Source organism: Callithrix jacchus, chromosome 7, assembly GCF_049354715.1.
Source record: "Callithrix jacchus isolate 240 chromosome 7, calJac240_pri, whole genome shotgun sequence".
NCBI classification, from domain to species: Eukaryota; Metazoa; Chordata; class Mammalia; order Primates; family Cebidae; genus Callithrix; species Callithrix jacchus.
The window spans coordinates 125,987,393-126,006,003 of NC_133508.1; the positions used below are offsets into that span (position 1 = coordinate 125,987,393).

The 18,611-nt window shown below is 38.2% G+C and overlaps 1 protein-coding gene and 1 long non-coding RNA gene across 19 annotated transcripts in view; one reads left to right on the forward strand and one right to left on the reverse strand.

Annotated features, from left to right (window-relative positions):
• LOC144577037 (uncharacterized) overlaps positions 1–10,727 on the reverse strand; it is a 42,851-nt gene extending 32,124 nt beyond the window's left edge. For 6 of the 9 annotated variants that reach the window (XR_013520234.1, XR_013520237.1, XR_013520235.1 and 3 more), the window contains exon 1: positions 7,166–10,727. This is a non-coding gene — a long non-coding RNA (uncharacterized LOC144577037). The remainder of the gene's footprint in view (positions 1–7,165) is intronic. The other 3 variants (XR_013520233.1, XR_013520231.1, XR_013520236.1) reach the window with 3 other exon arrangements.
• The window catches only part of PKN2 (protein kinase N2), a 170,372-nt gene that overhangs the window by 92,776 nt on the left and 58,985 nt on the right, over positions 1–18,611 (forward strand). For 5 of the 10 annotated variants that reach the window (XM_035252057.3, XM_035252056.3, XM_035252058.3 and 2 more), the window contains 3 exons: positions 12,788–12,938; positions 13,532–13,677; positions 13,774–13,987. In XM_035252057.3, coding sequence (XP_035107948.1) covers positions 12,788–12,938; positions 13,532–13,677; positions 13,774–13,987 — 511 coding nt within the window. The remainder of the gene's footprint in view (positions 1–12,787; positions 12,939–13,531; positions 13,678–13,773; positions 13,988–18,611) is intronic. The other 5 variants (XM_078332367.1, XM_009001633.6, XM_009001634.6 and 2 more) reach the window with 1 other exon arrangement.

Below are 18,611 nucleotides of genomic sequence, written 5' to 3' on the forward strand. Positions count from 1 at the left end.
GGTTTTGGTATCAGGATGATGTTGGTCTCATAAGATGACTTGGGAAGGAGTCCCTCTTTTTAGATTATTTGGAACAGTTTCAGAAGGAATGGTAACCGTTCCTCTTTGTATGTGTGATAGAATTTGGCTGTGAACCCATCTGGACCTGGGCTTTTTTTGTGTGGTAGGCTCTTAATTGCTGCCTCAACTTCAGATCTTGTTATTGGTCTATTCATGGTTTCCACTTCTTGGTTTAGGCTTGGGAGGACACAAGTGTCCAGGAATTTATCCATTTCTTCCAGGTTTACTAGTTTGTGTGCATAGAGTTTTTTGTAATATTCTCTGATGATGGTTTGAATTTCTGTGGGCTCTGTGGTGATTTCTCCTTTATCGTTTTTTATTGCATCTATTTGGTTATTCTCTCTCTCTCTTTTTTTTTTTTTTAAATTAATTTGGCTAATGGTCTATTTTGTTGAACTTTTTGAAAAACCAGCTCCTGGATTTATTGATTTTCTGAAGGGTTTTTCGTGTCTCTATCTCCTTCAGTTCTGCTCTGATCTTAGTTTTTTTGTCTTTTCTTGTCTTTTGCTAGGTTTTGAGTTTTTTTGATCTTGCTCCTCTACTCTTTCAATTTTGACAATAGGGTGTCAATTTTGGAACTCTCCACTCTTCTCATGTGGGCACTTCTAGCTATATATTTTTCTCTAGAGACTGCTTTAAATGTGTCCCAGAGATTCTGGTATGTTGTGTCTTCGTTCTCGTTGGTTTCAAAGAACTTCTTTATATCTGCCTTCATTTCTTTGTTTATCCAGTCAACATTCAAGAACTAGTTGTTCAGTTTCCATGAAGCTGTGCAGTTCTGAGTTAGTTTCTGAATTCTGAGTTCTAACTTGATTGCACTATGGTCTGAGAGACTGTTATGATTTCCGTTCTTTTGCATTTGCTGAGGAGTGATTTACTTCCAATTATGCGGTCAATTTTAGAATAGGTGTGATGTGGTGCTGAGAAGAGTGTATATTCTGTGGATTTGGGGTGGAGAGTTCTGTAAATGTCTATCAGGTTTGCTTGTTCCAGGTCTGAGTTCAAGTCCTGGATATCCTCGTTAATTTTCTGTCTGGTTGTTCTGTCTAATGTTGACAGTGGAGTGTTAAAGTCTCCCACTATTGTGAGGGAGTCTAAGTCTCTTTGTAGGTCATTGAGAACTTCCCTTATGTATCTGGGTGCTCCTCTATTGGGTCCATATATATTTAGAATCGTTAGCTCTTCTTGTTGTATTGATCCTTTTACCATTATGTAATGTCCTTCTTTGTCTCTTTTGATCTTTGTTGCTTTAAAGTCTAATCAGAGATGAGAATTGCAACTCCTGCTTTTTTTTTGCTCTTTATTTTCTTGGTAAATCTTCCTCCATCCCTTTATTTTGAGCCTTTGTGTAACCTTGCATGTGAGATGGGTGTCCTGGATACAGCACACCAATGGGTTTTGGCTTTTTATCCATTTTGCCAGTCTGTGTCTTTTGATTGGTGCATTTAGCCCATTTACATTTAGGGTTAATATTGTTATGTGTGAATTTGATACTGTCATTTTGATGCTAGCTAGGTGTTTTGCCCGTTAATTGATGCAGATTTTTCATTATGTTGATGCTCTTTACCGTTTGGTATGTTTTTGGAGTGGCTGGTACTGGTTGTTCCTTTCTATGTGTAGTGCCTCTTTCAGGAGCTCTTGTAAAGCAGGCCTGGTGGTGACAGAATCTCTGAGTACTTGCTTGTTCACAAAGGATATTTTTTTTTTCTTCACTTCTGAAGCTCAGTTTGGCTGGATATGAAATTCTGGGTTGAAAGTTCTTTTCTTTAAGTATGTTGAATATTGGCCCCCACTCTCTTCTGTCTTGTAGAGTTTCTGCCGAGAGATCTGCTGTGAGTCTGATGGGCTTCCCTTTGTGGGTGACCCGACCTTTCTCTCTGGCTGCCCTTAGCATTTTCTTTTTTATTTCAACCCTGATGAATCTGACAATTATGTTCCTTGGGGTTGCTCTTCTTGAGGAATATCTTTGTGGTGTTCTCTGTATTTCCTGGGCTTGAATATTGGCCTGTCTTGCTAGGTTAGGGAAGTTTTCTTGGATAATATCCTGAAGAGTATTTTCCAGCTTGGATTCATTCTCTTCATCACATTCATGTACATCTATCAAACGTAGATTAGGTCTCTTCACATAGTCCCCCATTTCTTGTAGACTTTGTTCATTCCTTTTTGCGCTTTTTTTCTCTAATCTTACCATCTCGTTTTATTTCATTGAGTTGATCTTCGACCTCTGATACCCTTTCTTCTGCTTGGTCATTTCGGCTGTTGAAACTTGTGCATGCTTTGCGAAGTTCTCATGTTGTGTTTTTCAGCTCCATCAATTCACTCATATTCCTAAGTTGTCCATTCTTGTTGTCATTTCATTAAATCCTTTTTCAAGGTTCTTAGTTTCTTTGCATTGAGTTAGAACATGTTCTTTTAGCTCACGTTCTCATTACTCACCTTCTGAAGTCTGATTCTGTCATTTCATCACACTCATTCTCCATCCAGCTTTGTTCCCTTGCTTGTGAGGAGTTGTGATCCCTTGTAGGAGGAGAGGTCTTCTGATTTCAGGTGTTTTCCTCCTTTTTGCACTGGTTTCTTTCCATCTTTGTGGATTTGTCCTCCTGTCCTCTGTGTAGTTGTTGATTTTCAGATTGGGTCTCTGAGTGGATGTCCAGAATGTTGATGATGAAGTTATTTCTGTTTCTTAGTTTTCCTTCTATCAGTCTGGCCCCTCTGGTGTAAGACTGCTGAGTTCCACTCAAGGCCCTGCTTACCTGGGGATCACCTGCAGCAGCTGCAGAACAGTAAGGGTTGCTACCAGTTTCTTCTTCTGCTATCTTTGTCCCAGAATGATGCCCGCCAAATGTCACCTTTGTGAGGTGACTCTTTGGATATACGGGGGTCAGGGAGCTGCTTGAGGAGACAGTCTGTTCTTTATAGGAGCTCAAGTGCTGAGCTGTGAGCTCCGTTGTTCATTCAGAGCTGCTAGGTAGGTACGTTTAAGTCTGCTGCAGGAGAACTCATAAACCTTCTTTTTTTTCCCAGGTGCTCTGTCCCAGGGAGTTAGGGCTTTATTTATGAGTATTCGTTGTGCTGCTGCCGTTTTTTTTTTTTTTTTTTCTTTTTTTTTTTTCTCCAGGGCTGCCCTGCCCAGCAACGAGGCAGCCTAGTCACTGTCTGCCTGCAGAGGCTTTGCTGATCTGCTTTGGGCTCCTCCCTGCTGTCGGCTCCGCCCTGCTGCCATGTGAGCTTCCTTGCAGTTCTGTTTATATGGGTGTGGTTAGAACTGTTTCGGCAATGGTGGCCCGCCTCTGTAATTGCGGACTCTCTCTGTTATGGCGGGTTGCCTCGGCAATGGCTGGCTGCCTCAACAATGGCAGACTACCTCCGTAGGGATGGAGTGCCTCGGTAATGGCGGATGCCCCTCCCCCATTGGGCTTCACCGTCCTGGGTTCAGCTGTGCTTGCTGTGAAACTCTCAACCCTGAATGTTTTTAATTGCTGGTTTTTTGCTTGTTTGTTTTTGTGGGGGTGGGACCCGCCGAGCCTGATCACCTGGGTCCCTGCCTCAGAGCCTTTTTTTTTTTTTTTTTTTTAAGTTGACCGGTTGACTCTCTCCCAGGTGTTCCAGTCGCCTGCTGAAAAGGCACTGGGATCTGTGTAATTTCCCGTGCAGTGACCCACTGCGCCGGCTGAAACAACAGAGCTGCCCGGGAATCTCCTAGACTGGCTCCCTGTTTCAGACCCGTTTAAACAGATGAATGGGCGAATCTGCCTTCCTGGAGCTTCAGTTGCCAGCTTAAAAAGGCAACCAGTGCAGTTTATTTTGTACGGAGACCCACCACGCCAGCCAAAACAGCCGCGCTGGTGACCCCTGAGGCTCCTCCACCTGGGAATTTTCTGGTCTGTGGGCAATAAAGATCCGTCTGGAAATGCGGCGTCCACTCACCCTCTGCGCTTTCACTGGGAGCTGCAATCCTGAGTTGCTCCTAAAGGGTCATCTGCATTTTTAAATTAAATTAACCCAGCTACTGCCCTTCGGAGTAAAGTTTTGAAATCTGGGTTGATGGATTAATTTGAGGGGTTTATGAACCCTTTCAGATTATGGGAAAAGTTATTAGATATGTTTATAGTTATATGAATGAAAGGGCTGTAAGTTACACTTCATTCACAAAGTGTTCTTTAATCCACAAAAGAATACAAACCACTGCTCTAAGTTGAACAGAGGTATAGACATTCGAAAAGTAAAACAAATAGATTACCTAAAACAGCCACAGGTCCAAAATGAACAAGGCTGTGAGCATCCTGTTAAAACAAGTATGTCAATTTTCCGTAGCTTTTTATTTTTAATTAGAAGATTTATTAATTTGAAGAGGACTCAATTGGAGGTCTAAAGCCTATTTGCCACTACTGTAGTCTTCTGAGATAGGCCTGCCAGTTATTTCTGTCTGGAGTCCACCTTAACTGTTTTCATTTTTCATCTGTAAACTTTTCAAAGGGTCAAAGTATATCATTTTAGATTAGGGAAAATTATAAATTGAAATTATGTGGAATTATATATTCATTGAAGATTTAGTTAAAAGTTAGAGAGCCATTATGCCAGGTTATGGGGTATAAGTATAATAAAGATGTTGCCGTATTACATAGTAGGTACTCAGTAAATAATAGAATCTTTTAAGAGATTCACTATCTTAAAAGGAGATATATCACATGTAAATTGTTACAGTGTGTAATAGTGATTGGTTTGACTGACTTTGGAGGCACAGTAAAGAAGAAGCATTTGACCTCCAGAATAAATCTTTTAAGTTTTAGTATGATATTTGAAAGATGATCTGTCATTTATTAAATAAGAAATTACTTTTCAGGGATGGCAGTATGGTTGAATGTAGTATATACATAGTAAGGAGCTGTGGAATAGCCTGGCTTGTTCTAAGAAATGAAAGTGATTTGCTGTGGCTATAGCACAAGTTCTTAGTGTATTTCTTACCTAACATATCTGAGGGTAGGTACAATGTACTTCTGATAGTAAGAGCTGTCAACTCCAGCAGTCATTTTCAATTAAAAGCTGTATCTGAATCTCCAGAAAGACATATTGTGTTAGGGAAAAGTCCTCCAGGTGATTCCAATAGGACTTCTTTGCCTTCCCTATCAGTGGAGTTTTAAGTAGGTGAGGCATGGTGAGAGGTGTAACAACTTAAAGACAAACCAGGTTGTATGGTCGTTTGCACAGAAATAAGCAGTTGTGATTATCTTACAAGAGAGATGGAGCTGCCAAAAGACTTTTAGCAGGGAAAATACACAACCAGATTTCAAGTTTAGAAAGTTCACATCCATCCTGCTCAGACTTCAATAATTAATTAAAGAAGGTTATATATGCAAGCAGCAAGTTTAAATAGGTTTTCGTAGTAGTCCAGGCTAAATAGTTTCCTTTCTCTTGTAATAGCAGTGAAAACAGTGAAGATAAGAGTCATACTTTTGGTATCTTGGATATGAGGAAGGAGGCAGAGTCAAAGATTATTCTTAGATTAGTTATGTGGACAGTCTGATGAATTATGGTGCCCTTCACAATGATAGAGAATTCATGAGCGGGAGCAGATTTAGGGACAGGGATGATTAATTCAGTTTGGCGGTAAAAATTGTCAACAGAACTCTGATTATTGCATTCTACATGATGAAATTAACTACCCTCCTGCATGTTATAATTGGAACTGTCCTTTTAAAATTTGTCAGATAGTTTCACCCTCCTGCTTCAAAACCCTCCCGTGGTTTTCCCTCATATTTACAGCAAAATCCAAAGTTCTTACCCCGACTGAAAACGCATAGCTTCTGATCTCATCTTCTAAAACACCTTCCTCTCTCATTACACTCTAGTTACACTAGCTTCTTTTCTATCCCTTAAACATAGCAAGCACTCTTACCTCAGGGCTTTTGCACTTGCTATATCCTTGCCTGGGTATCTATTCTCCCAAGTACTTTGGTGGCTTTCTCATTCATTAAGTCATCTACTTGGATACTACCATCTCAGCAAGCTCTTCACTGCTATCCCAAGATAAATGGCAACCTCTGGGTCTTATCTCTTTATTGTATTACCAGTACCTTAAATTACAATTTATGTGATCAATTTTTTTGTCATCAGTTTTCATCATTAGAATATAAATTTCATGCAGGCAGAGACATTATCTTGGTTATCAACATATCTTCCGTACCTAAAACACACTACATTGAAATATTTTGCTGCAAATACTCAATAAGTATTTGGTAAAACAATGGACTCTGCTTTGCTGCCCGTTCCTGGCCATTTATCTTCTTTTGCCCCATAATTTACACATTGTTCTTTTTCTTATTTCATATGTGTATACTATAATTATTCTCATATTATCCCTTTTATGATTAACATGTTTTTATTGTCAGTACAAAGATCTGAGGCATGGGATGCAGTTAATGTTACCCTGTTACATAAATAGTATAGCTTGCTATATCCTTATTTGGTAGTGTGGCATTAAGCAGAATCATTGATTCCCCCCTCCTTCGGAATGATCTCTGGGGATTTGATAAGACATATTAAAGACATACTTTTTGTTTTTGTTGTTGTTGTTTTGTTTTGTTTTGTTTTGAGATGGAGTCTCGCTCTGTCACCCAGGTTCCTCAAGTGCAGTGGCACAATCTCTGCTCACTGCATCCTCTGCCACCTAAGTTCGAGTGACTCTCCTGCCTCAGCCTGCCTCCTGTGTAGCTGGGATTACAGGCGCATGCCACTATGCCTGACTAATTTTTTTTGTATTGCTATTAGAGATGGGGTTTTGCCATGTTGGTCAGGCTGGTCTCGAACTCCTGACCTCAAGTGATATGCCTGCCTGGGCCCTCCAAAGTGCTGGGATTACAGGCGTAAGCCACTGTGCCTGCCCATGTCTCCTGTTTATAGAATCACTTGAACCCAGGAGGCAGAGGTGAGCCGAGATTATATCACTGCACTCCAGCTTGGGTGACAGAGTAAGATTTCATCTCAAAAAAAAAAAAAAAAAAAGACATGTCTCCTGATTATATATTCAGGCGATAAACTGAGGTATTTATCAAAATTTGGGGTTCTATCATCTTATATCAGTTTTAAGGGTTCCCCAAGCTTTTACCTATAGATATACCAGACTGTCCATCCAGGTCTCCCTAAGCCCCAGTCCTCCAGTCTTGTTTGTTTAAGCTCTGAGATCTAATTGATAATAGAAAAAAGTTGCACATATTTAGTTATACATTTCGATTGGTTCGGATATTTGTATACATATGTATGCACATGTGATACCATCATAACAATCAAGTTACTTCCAAAAGTGCCCCTGTGTTCTTTAGTGGGAGTTTATTTTTTTTGTTGTTGAAAGAGCACTTAACATGAGAAATTCTCCAGTCTTGACATATGCCAAACTTATTTATTATAATAACCCAGGAAACCTTTATGGATTCCCTCAACAAAAATTGATTCCACATTTTATTTTTTTATTTTTTATTTTTTATTTTTTATTTTGAGACAGGGTCTCACTCTGTCGTCCTGGCTGGAGTGCAGTCATGCAATCTTGGCTCACTGGAGCTTCCACCTCCCAGGTTCAAATGATTCTCGTGCCTCAGCCTCCTGAATAGCTGGGAATACAGGTGGGCGCCACCATGTCTGGCTAATTTTTTATATTTTTGGTAGAGACAGGGTTTTACCATGTTAACCAGGCTGGTCTTGAACTCCTGACCTCAAGTGATCTGCCCACCTTGGCCTCCCAAAGTGCTGGGATTACAGGCATGAGCTACTGTGCCTGGCCTGATTCCACATTTCTTTGAAATTTTCTTTGGCTGCTTTTAACTTCCTAGTGCATGTTATAATCATTTATATATCTTATATCAAATTACAAGCTTCATAGGGTAGCATTCTAATTAATATTTGTATTTTCACTGAGTCTGGCATGTAATTTGTGGCTTACTTCCCATATGTTACTTTATCATAAACATATGATGAAAAAAGAACGATTGGTTTATTTATTACCTAGATGGTACTGATAAGAAGAATGATTGGCTTGTTTGAAAGTTGTCTGTTTGATGTGATGTGTTATAATGTCCCACTATAGCTTGCGAAACAAATGTTACTTTTTTGTAAAATAAAAAACATATAATTTGAAAACAGTATAAATTTTTAGTTATTTTTATAATTATAAAATATTTATTCCAAATACAATTACTAGCATTCTTGAATGCTAGTTACTAATAGTTCATTACTTTAGTCTATTAGGTTGAGCCATATAAAAATTGCTGTTTTTTTAGTTCAAAATCAGTCAGACATTGACATTTTCATGTAGTTCAACCTCATATATGTAAAAACCTTCCTAAAGTTTTTATCAACATAAAAGTCAGTATTTCTTCAATACATAGACCAGTCCATATGTTCCAGACCCACCTTATCTCTTGCCTTGTGCATACTATGTGCTCAATAAAAATTCCATTGAATACCTGGAAACATAAAACTGATATGTAATAACTGTATATTGCCTGTGATAACATCCAAAGTCTGTTTTAAAAATTTCATCATACTTTGACATCTGTGCAGATCCTCCAGAAATTTCTGTGGGAAAATTCAGTTAGTTTTAAAATAAAATATGTACAAGTGCTGTTTCTTGCATGTTGAACTGAAATAGTGAAGAAAGGAGTATTTCCAAAGAAGTAAAATGATGGAACTACTGTCATTTTGCATGACAATGAAATAACAAAAGAAGTAGCTTAACCTAAGAGTAGTATGATATTGTTTACTTAATATTTATACTTTTACATTAGAACTTCATTTAAATAAGACACTTACTCATTATTTTTATTGTCCTAAAAGAGAGAACATTTTAATGCCAATTATGTGCTAGGCAATATGATTTTTAGTTTAATACTTACAAAAGGTTTATATTTAAGATAGTGGTACCCCCATTTATATAGTTTATGCAAGAAACTAAGGCTTTCAAAAAATAGATATTTGTCCAAGTTTATATATAATAAGATTTGGGCTTAAGTCTGTCTGATTGCAAAATACATTTATCCCATTAAATTATGAGCTTTGGAATACTTTTACTCTAGTCTAATTGCAAAGAAATACAGTCATGTATTGCATTACAACAGGGATACATTCTGAAAACTGCATCACTGGGCAATTTCATCATTGTACAGATAACATAAGAGTGTACTTACACAAATCTAGATAGTGCTAGGCTATATAGCATAGCCTATTGCGGTTAGGCTGTGGTAACAGCATGTAACTATACTGAATACTGTAGGCAGTTGTAACACAATAGTAAGTACTTGCGTATCTAAATATGTCTGAACATAGGTATAGTAGTCCATTGTTGACCTAAATGTCATTATGCAGCAGTCTGGCCAGAAGCTATTTTCTAAATGACTGACTTTGGGAATATGAAACAAATAGAAGAACAAGTTACAAATTTGGTAAATTTGCAGTTATTTTTCCTCCATGGTATTTATTAACCTGAGTTTGGTATTCAACAGAGTATATTTCAGCTTACTTTTATTCCCCTTATCTCCAGTCTTTATCTTCTTCTTTATTCAGGGTCATAGAGAGTGTATTTGATTTATTGAAGTAATACTGCTATCATCAAGCCTGTCTCTTGGGTACTAAGAGATGTGAGTCTCTAGGAAAATACAGGTTGATTGTGTGCTATTTTATTTCCAAAATACTACTGATTGCCTTTGTGATTAAAAATAGAGATGCTTAAATAATATGCAAAGATTGTCCTTTCTTATGAATAAGTGCTTTCTAACGCAATGCTTAATCAATTTTGTGTGTGTGTGTGTGTGTGTGTGTGTGGATACCAGTCTTTGACAACTAATGCAACTCTAAAAACAGGAGGTGCCATTAACTTTTGATATTTCTTTTTAAATTTTCTTAGTTTTCTATAGCTACTATAACAAATAGCTACTATAACAAATTATCACAAATTTTTAGTGGCACAAAACAACAAATTTATTATTTTAAAATTTTGTAGTTATTTTGTCTGAAGTGGATCTTACTAAGCTCAAATCAAGGTGTTGGCAGGACTACATTCCGTTTTGGAGGATGTAGGGCAGAATATTTCCTTGTTTTTTCCAGCTGCTGGAGGCTACTCACACTTCTTGGCTCCTGATTCTCTTCCTTTGTCTTCTAAGCCAGCGATAGCAGGTCTAGTTTTTCTCACATCACATCACTCTAACCTCTTCTTCCTCCCTTTTCTACATTTAAGGACCCTTGTGATTACAATGGGGCCTGTCTGGATAATCAAGGATAATCTCTGTATTTTAAGGTCAAGTGATTTACAATGTTAATTCCATTTGCTACCTTAAATCTCCTTTGCCATGTAAGGTAACATTAACAAGGTGCTGAGGCTTAGGACATTGACATCTTTAAGTAGGTCATTATTTGGCATACAATTCCTTCTGTCGCTCACATTCAGTGTTACTGGAACTAAACAAAGGTATGACATTGCATTGGTTCATTTGTGTTCCTGTAAAGGAAAATCTGAGGCTGAATAATTTATGAAGAAAAGAGGCTTATTTTGGCTCACAGTTCTGCAGACAGTACAGGAAGCATGGCGCTGGCGTGTGCTTCTGTTGAGGACCTCAGGAAGCTGACAGTCATGATGGTAGATAAACAGCAGCCAGTGTGTCACCTGGTTAGAGAGAACTAGCAAGAGAGAGAGGAGGAAGTGCCAGGCTCTTTTAAACCAGCTCAACAACCATTGTGAACTCATAGAATGAGAACTTACTCATACCTTGAGGGTAGCACCAAGCAATTCATGAGAGATCTGTCCTTGTGACCAAACACCTCCCACTAGGCCTTGCTCCAGACACTGGGGAATACATTTCAAAATGAGATTTGGAGGGACAGATGTCCAAACCACATCAGACATTATTAATATTATTTCACTTAATTCAGAGCTTTTTTTTTTTTAAATCTTAAGAGATGACAGAAGTCTGTATACTATAACTTTCTCCCCAGCTTTATTAAGAAGTTCTCATTTTTTGACATTAAAGTGTTTCTAGGGACGTTTCTCATTGTCACCGATTGACATATGCTGTTTTCTGCCTCTCTTAGCATAATTAATTGGAACACAAATACTATCTGTGATTAGGTTTTTAGGTTTAATCATGGAGACATTCATTTCATACTATTTTTCTGAGTCTGAGAGTTATTGATCATAGTAAAGGAAAATTCTTTTTATTTTATGTAAAGCAAAGATGAGAAAATTACAAATGTGAATTTGGATTTTGATTTTTTTAAAAATAATAATAAGGCCGGGCACAGTGGCTGCTGCCTGTAATCCTAGCACTTTAGGAGGCCGAGGCAGGTGGATCAACTGAGGTCAGGAGTTCAAGACCAACCTGGCCAACATGGTGAAACTCCATCTCTACAAAAATATAAACATTAGCTGGGCATGATGGCAGGTGCCTATAATCCCAGCTACTCGGGAGGCTGAGGCAGACTCTCATAAACCCGGGAGGCAGAGGTTCATTGAGCAGAGACGGCGCCACTGCAATTCCAGTCTGGGTGACAGAACGAGACTGTCTCTCAAAAAAAAAACAAAATAGTAATAAGATTCAAACCTACAATATGTGTTAGCAGATAAATGGATAAAGATACTGTGTGCAGGGTTTGCGTGTGTGCGCGCGCACACGCACACATGCACACACGTATATATGTGTATATACACAATGAAATATTGTTCAGCTTTAAAAAGGGGGATACTGGCCAGGCGCGGTGGCTCATACCTGTAATCCCAGCAGTTTGGGAGACTGAGGCAGGTGGGTCACAAGTTCAGGAGATCGAGACCATCCTGGCCAATATGGTGAAACCCCGTATCTACTAAAATATATAAAAAATTAGCCAAGTGTGGTGGTGCACGCCTGTAGTCCCAGCTACTTGGGAGGCTGAGGCAGAGGAATTGCTTGAACCCAGGAGGCGGAGATTGCAGTGAGTCAAGATCACACCACTGCACTCCAGCCTGGCAACAGAGTGAGACTCCATCTCAAAAAAGAAGCGGGCGGGGGGATACTGCCACATTGACAGTATGGGTGAACCCAGAGGACATTATACAAAGTGAAATAAACCAGACACAGGAAGAGAAATGCTGTATGATCTCACTTATCTGTGGAATAAAAAAAAAAAAAACTGAATAAATAAAAACAGAGAGTAAAATACAGTTACCAGCAATAGAAGTAATGGGGAGAAGTAGGTCAAAAGGTACATATTTAGAGTTAGGTAGGATGAGTAAGTACAGAGATCTAATATATAGCACGGACTGTAGTTAATATTATATACTGAAAATATGCTAAGAGAATAGATTTTAGGTACACATAAAACCATACACATAAAAATGAGTAACTGTAGAGGGTGATGGATTGGTAAATTTGTTTGACTGTAATAATCATTTCAGTATGTGTATATATACCAAAATATCATGTACACCACAAATATATACATTAAAAAATAAATTTAAAAAACACATAGCCGTAATATTTACTTTTCTTCCATACTGTCTTAACTAATGGAATTGTTTTTCCACAAACTTTACCCTGTAAGTTTTATGGCTCTTTTTTTGTAAATCTATAAGATTATATATTATAATGCTAACAGTTCTTTTAATGCTGTTTTTCACTTGCTGATATATCACTTGATCTGTTTAGAAGATATGAAAATGTTTCATTTGTCCCTTTATTTGCTTTACTTTTCAAACTTATTTTTTAAATAGGATCGGAAACTCCATGGTACAGCTCAGCAACTGCTCCAGGACAGCAAGACAAAAATAGAAGTAATACGAATGCAGATTCTTCAGGCAGTCCAGACTAATGAATTGGCTTTTGATAATGGTGATGGAATAAATTGTCCTTCTCCTTATGAGCGTATGGTGCTAAATAATCTTATATAGGAACAGGGCAGTGGTTCACAGTTAAGGGGGAGGAAGCATTATTATTACTATTTTTTTTTTTTCATCTTGAGTTTTACACTATTTAGTTGGATATTTAGTTGGCTTTTAGATATTTGGCCCTTATGTTTCAAGAAGATATTGATCTAGAAAGTATCTCTTCATTTAAATAGATTATCAAATACTTCTAATCAGTCTTTATTTTTTTTTTAAATTCTGTTTCCTGTTTAAGATTATGGCTTTGTTTTCTTTTGTTTTGTTTAATTCCAGAAGAAATCTTTACAGCTAGTTGCTAAGAGTAGGAGTAGAAACTTTCAGTCTCCCGATGTTACAATATTTGGATATCTTTCAGTTCTAAAATCTTTTTTTCAGCTTTGTAATTTAGATGTGTAATGACAAAAATGAAAGGCTCTGAATTTTAACATGTATCAACTATTATTATTTTAGTGTTTATTGATGTAGGAACTAACTTACTGTAATGTTATAATAATTTATTTCTTTTCACAATTTTAATCACTACGAATTGGAAAGCCAATAAATGGTGCAATTAAATTTTTTTTTCCCTTCTAGCAAAACCTGTGATAAGTCCTCTTGAACTTCGGATGGAAGAATTAAGGCATCATTTTAGGATAGAGTTTGCAGTAGCAGAAGGTGCAAAGAATGTAATGAAATTACTTGGCTCAGGAAAAGTAACAGACAGAAAAGCACTTTCAGAAGTAATTTTAAATAAAAATTTTTATTTGGTTTAATAAATGCATTATTCAAAGTATGTGATTATTTAAGTGACAACAATTGTCTTTTCTCTGTGCAAGGCTCAAGCAAGATTTAATGAATCAAGTCAGAAGTTGGACCTTTTAAAGTATTCATTAGAGCAAAGATTAAATGAACTCCCCAAGAATCATCCCAAAAGCAGTGTTATTATTGAAGAACTTTCACTTGTTGCATCACCAACACTAAGTCCACGTCAAAGTATGATATCTACACAAAATCAATATAGTACACTATCCAAACCAGCAGCATTAACAGGTATGTGCTGTATATCCTTTGTTTTTTGTGTGTATTTTTGTCTATATTTGGTTCTGGTTTAGTAATTGAAAGACAAACCTGTGCATAATTTTTTTAAAATGATGATAAGATACACATAGAATAAAATTTATTGTTTTAACCATTTTGATTTTATTAAATTTGGAAGTATTTAGTATATTCACAATGTTGTGTGACCATCACCACTACCTAGTTTCAAAGCATTTTCATCACCCCAAAAGGAAACGCATGACTGTTAAGCAGTCACTCCCCTTCCCCCTTCCTCCCAGCTGCTAGCAGCTACTAATTGTCTGTCTCTACAGATATGCTTATTCTAGATATTTCATATGATAGGAATTATATGATTTGTGACCTTTTCTGCCTGGCTTCTTTTACTTAGTGTTTTCAATCAGTAAAAGCATATTGTTTTCAAGCTTCATTCATGTTACAGTGTGTATCAGTACTTCAGTCACTTTGAATGTCTGAATAGTATTCCGCTTGTGGGAATATTCCAAAATTCAAAAACCTTTTGTGCACCCAACATGATCCTCAAAGGAAATTCTCATTTTGAAGTATTTTGGATTTGGGATTTCAGATTTCCAGATTGGGGATGCTTAACTGGTATGTATAATATAAACATTCCAAAATCTAAGCTACTTCTGGGCCCAGGCATTTCAGGTAAGGAATACTCAACCTTTACCATATTTGGTTGATGTGTTTGTTGAGCATATGGGTTCTTTCTACCTTTTTGACTATTGTAAGTAGTGCTGCTGTGAACATTTATGTGCAGGTTTTTGCTTGAACATCTGTTTTTAATTTGGGGGTATATTCTTAGGAGTGTAATTGCTAGGTCATAAGGCAGTTATGTCTAAGATTTTGAGGAACTGTCAAACTGTTCTTCACAGCATTTATATCATTTTATACTTCTAACAGTAATGTATAAAGTGGGTTTCAGTATCTCCAAATCCTCACCGACACTTACTATTTTTCTTTCTTTCATTCTTTTTTGATCATGTTCTGTTGGTTCCATTATTGGAAGTATTGTAGTATGTCTAACTGTTTCTGTAGAACTGTCTATATTTTCCCTTCATTTATGTAAATTTTTGTTTCATATATTTGTGGGCTCTGTTGCTAGGTTCATGTATGTTTACAATTTTTACATCTTCTATTTCTTTTTTTTTTTGGGGGGGGGGAGGAAGGCAGGAAGGAAGGGAAGAAGGACGGTAGGGAGGAAGGAGGGGATGAAGGAAGGAAGGAAGGGAGGAAGCGGGGAGGGAGGGAGGGAAGGGAAGAAAGGAAATCAAGCAATGAAAGAGACATTGCCGACCTGGATCTAGAGGTTTACAAGTTGATTTCTTTTTTATTGAGAGAAGGAAAGAAAAAAAAATAATAAGTAAAGGAGAGGAAGAAAGAGGAAGAGAAAGAGGGAGAGTAAATGGAAATATTGCTTTATTTTGAAAAAAATTGGATATTAATAATGGCCAATCAATGTTTCATTTAAACTAATGGGTAGGTGTGATGTGGTATTGACAAGAATGTATATTTTGTGTATTTGAAGTGGAGAGCTCTATAAATATTTATTAAGTTTACTTGTTCTGGATCTGAGTTTGAGTCCTTGATATCCTTATTAATTTTCTGTCTCATTGAATCTAAGTCTCCTATCTGGGTGTTAGGATCGTTAGCTCTTGTTGTTGCATTGATCCTTTTACCACTGTATCTTTGTTGCTTTAAAATCTATTTTATCCGATACAAGAATTACAACTCCTGCTTTTTATTTATTTATTATTTATTTTTGCTCTCCATTTGGTTGGTAAATCTTTCTCCATTCCTTTGTTTTGAGTCTTTGTGTATCCTTGCATGTGAAACAGGTCTGGATGTAACATGCCGTTGGGTTTTGGCTGTGTCTTTTGATTGGGAATTTAGTCCATTTAAATTTAGGGTTACTGCCATTTGATGTTGACTGGCTGTTTTATCCATTTGTTGGTGTAAATTCTTCTTTATGTTGGTGCTCTTTACTTTTTGGTGTATTTTTAGAAAGGCTAATACTGGTTGTTTCTTTCTGTGTGTAATGCTTCTTTCAGAAGCTCTTGTAAAGCAGGCCTGGTGGTAATAAAATCTCTGAGTTCTTGCTTGTTCATAAAAGATTTTATTTTTCCTTCAGTTGTGAAGCTTAGTTTGGCTGGATATGAAATTCTGGGCTGAAGGTTCTGTTCTTTGAGGATGTTGAATATTGGCCCCCACTCTCTTCTGGCCTGTAGAGTTTCTGCCGAGAGATCTGCTGTAAGTCTGATAGGCTTGCCTTTGTGGGTTATCTGACCTTTCTCTCTGGCTGCCCTTAGTATCCTCTCCTTCGTTTCAACCCTGGTGAATCTAACGATTATGTGCCTTGGGGTTGCTCTTCTTGAGGAATATCTTTGTGGTGTTCTCTGTATTACCTGGGGTTGAATGTTGACCTGCTTTGCTAGTTTAGGAAAATTTTCCTGAATAATATCCTGAAGGGTATTTTCCAGCTTGGATTCATTCTCTCCGTCGCATTCAGGTACACCTATCAAACGTAAATTTGGTCTTTTCACATAGTCCCACATTTCTTGGAGACTTTGCTCATTCCTTTTTATCCTTTTTTCTCTAATCTTTTCTTCACGTTTTATTTCATTAAGTTGGACTTTGACCTCTGATATTCTTTCTTCTGCTTGAACAATTCGAGTGTTTAAACCTGTGCATACTTCTCGGAGTTCCTGTATTATATTCTTCAGTTCCATTAATTCACTCATACTCCTCTCTAAGTTGTCTATTCTGAATAGGATTTCATCAAACCTTTTTTCAAAGTTCCTAGTTTCTTTAAGTTGGGCTACAACATGTTCTTTTAACTCCCCGAAGTTTGTTATTATCCATTCCTTGAAGAGTGATTCTGTCATCAGGAGGCGCTCGTTCTCCATCAAGCCTTGTTCCATTGTTGATGTGGCACTGTGATCATCTTTAGAGGGAGAGGCGTTCTGACTTTGAGTATTCTCAGCTTTTTTACGCTGGTTTCTTCCCGTCATTGTAAATTTATCCTCCTGTCGTCTTTGAAATTACCAACTTTCAGATTAGGTCTCTTGAGTGGACGTCCAGGTTGTTAGTTCCCAGGGCCAGAGCAACGGCGTTAAAACTCATGGTGCTTTTCTGCCCAGGATTCTCCTGTCGGGCTTCCTACTTGTTTCCGTAGTGGGCGACTCTGCCTTCCCGGGGCTCCAAACCTCGGTCAGAAGGGGAACCGGTCCCTGGTCCCATTTACTCCGCGCCGAGCGCTGCCGCGCCGAGGTGCCGCCGGAACCGCTGCGCCGACCATGAGAGTCGCGCTGGCGACTCGTGTGTTTCCACCACTGGGGGATCTTCTGCTCTGTGAGCGACCAGACTTCGTCTGAAAGTGTGGCGTCCTCTAGTTCTCCGCGCCTTCCCTGAGAGCTGCAATCCCGGGATGTTAGCGATCGGCCATCTTGGATCGTTCCCAATTTTTACATCTTCTAGATGAATTGACTCCTTATCTCTACCTTAACTCCTTTTATAATGTCCTTCTTTGTCTCCTAAAACAATTTTTTTTTTGAGGCAGAGTCTTGTTTGTCGTTAGGCTTCAGGCTGGAGTACAGTGGCACAATCTCGGCTCACTGCAATCTCTGCCTCCTGGGTTCAGGCAATTCTCCTGCCTCAGCCTCCCAAGTAGCTGGGATTACAGGCACATGCTACCACACCCAACTAATTTTTGTATTTTTTAGTAGAGACAGGCCAGGATGGTCTCGATCTCTTGACCTCGTGATCTGCCTGCCTCAGCCTCCCAAAGTGCTGGGATTATAGGCATGAGCCACCAGGCCCAGCCTCCTATAACAATTTTTAATTTAAAATCTATTTTGTCTGATCTTAGAACAGCTACTTCCACTTTGTTTTGGCTTTGTCTTTGGGTTCAAATGAGTCTCTTAGATGTATCCTGTTTTATAATATCCATTCCGTCAGTCTCTACTCTTTCTTCTTTCTTTCTTTCTTTCTTTTCTTTCTTTTCTTTCTTTTCTTTCCTTCTTTGCTTTCTTTCCTTTCTTTCCTTCCTTTCTTTCCTTTCTTTCCTTTCTTTCGACAGAGTCTCACTCTCTCGGCACAGCTTCCCACTGTCAGGTTGAAGCAATTCTTGTGCCTCAGCCTCCCAAGTAGCTGGGATTACAGGCATGTGCCACTGCACCTGGCCAATTTTTGTATTTTTAGTAGAGACAGGGTTTCACCATGATCACCACACTGGTCTCGAAATCCTGGCCTCAAGTCATTTGCCTGCCTTGGCCTCCCAAAGAGCTGGGATTACAGGTATGAGTCCCCATATCTGGCCAGTCTCTGCTTTTTAATTTAATAGTTTAAGACAGCTATCCAGGTGAGGTTGCATGCACCTATATTCCCAGCTACTCAGAGGCAGAGACAAGAGAATTGCATGAGCCCAGGAGTTTGAGGCTATAGTGAGCGGTGATTGAACCACTGCATTCCAGCCTGGGTGACAGAGCAAGACTCCATCTCTAAGAAAGAAAGAGAAACATTTAAGGTAATTACTGATAGGATGTAATAATCCTGATGGTAACTACTGAGAGGTAGATTAAACTTAATAGCTTTATAG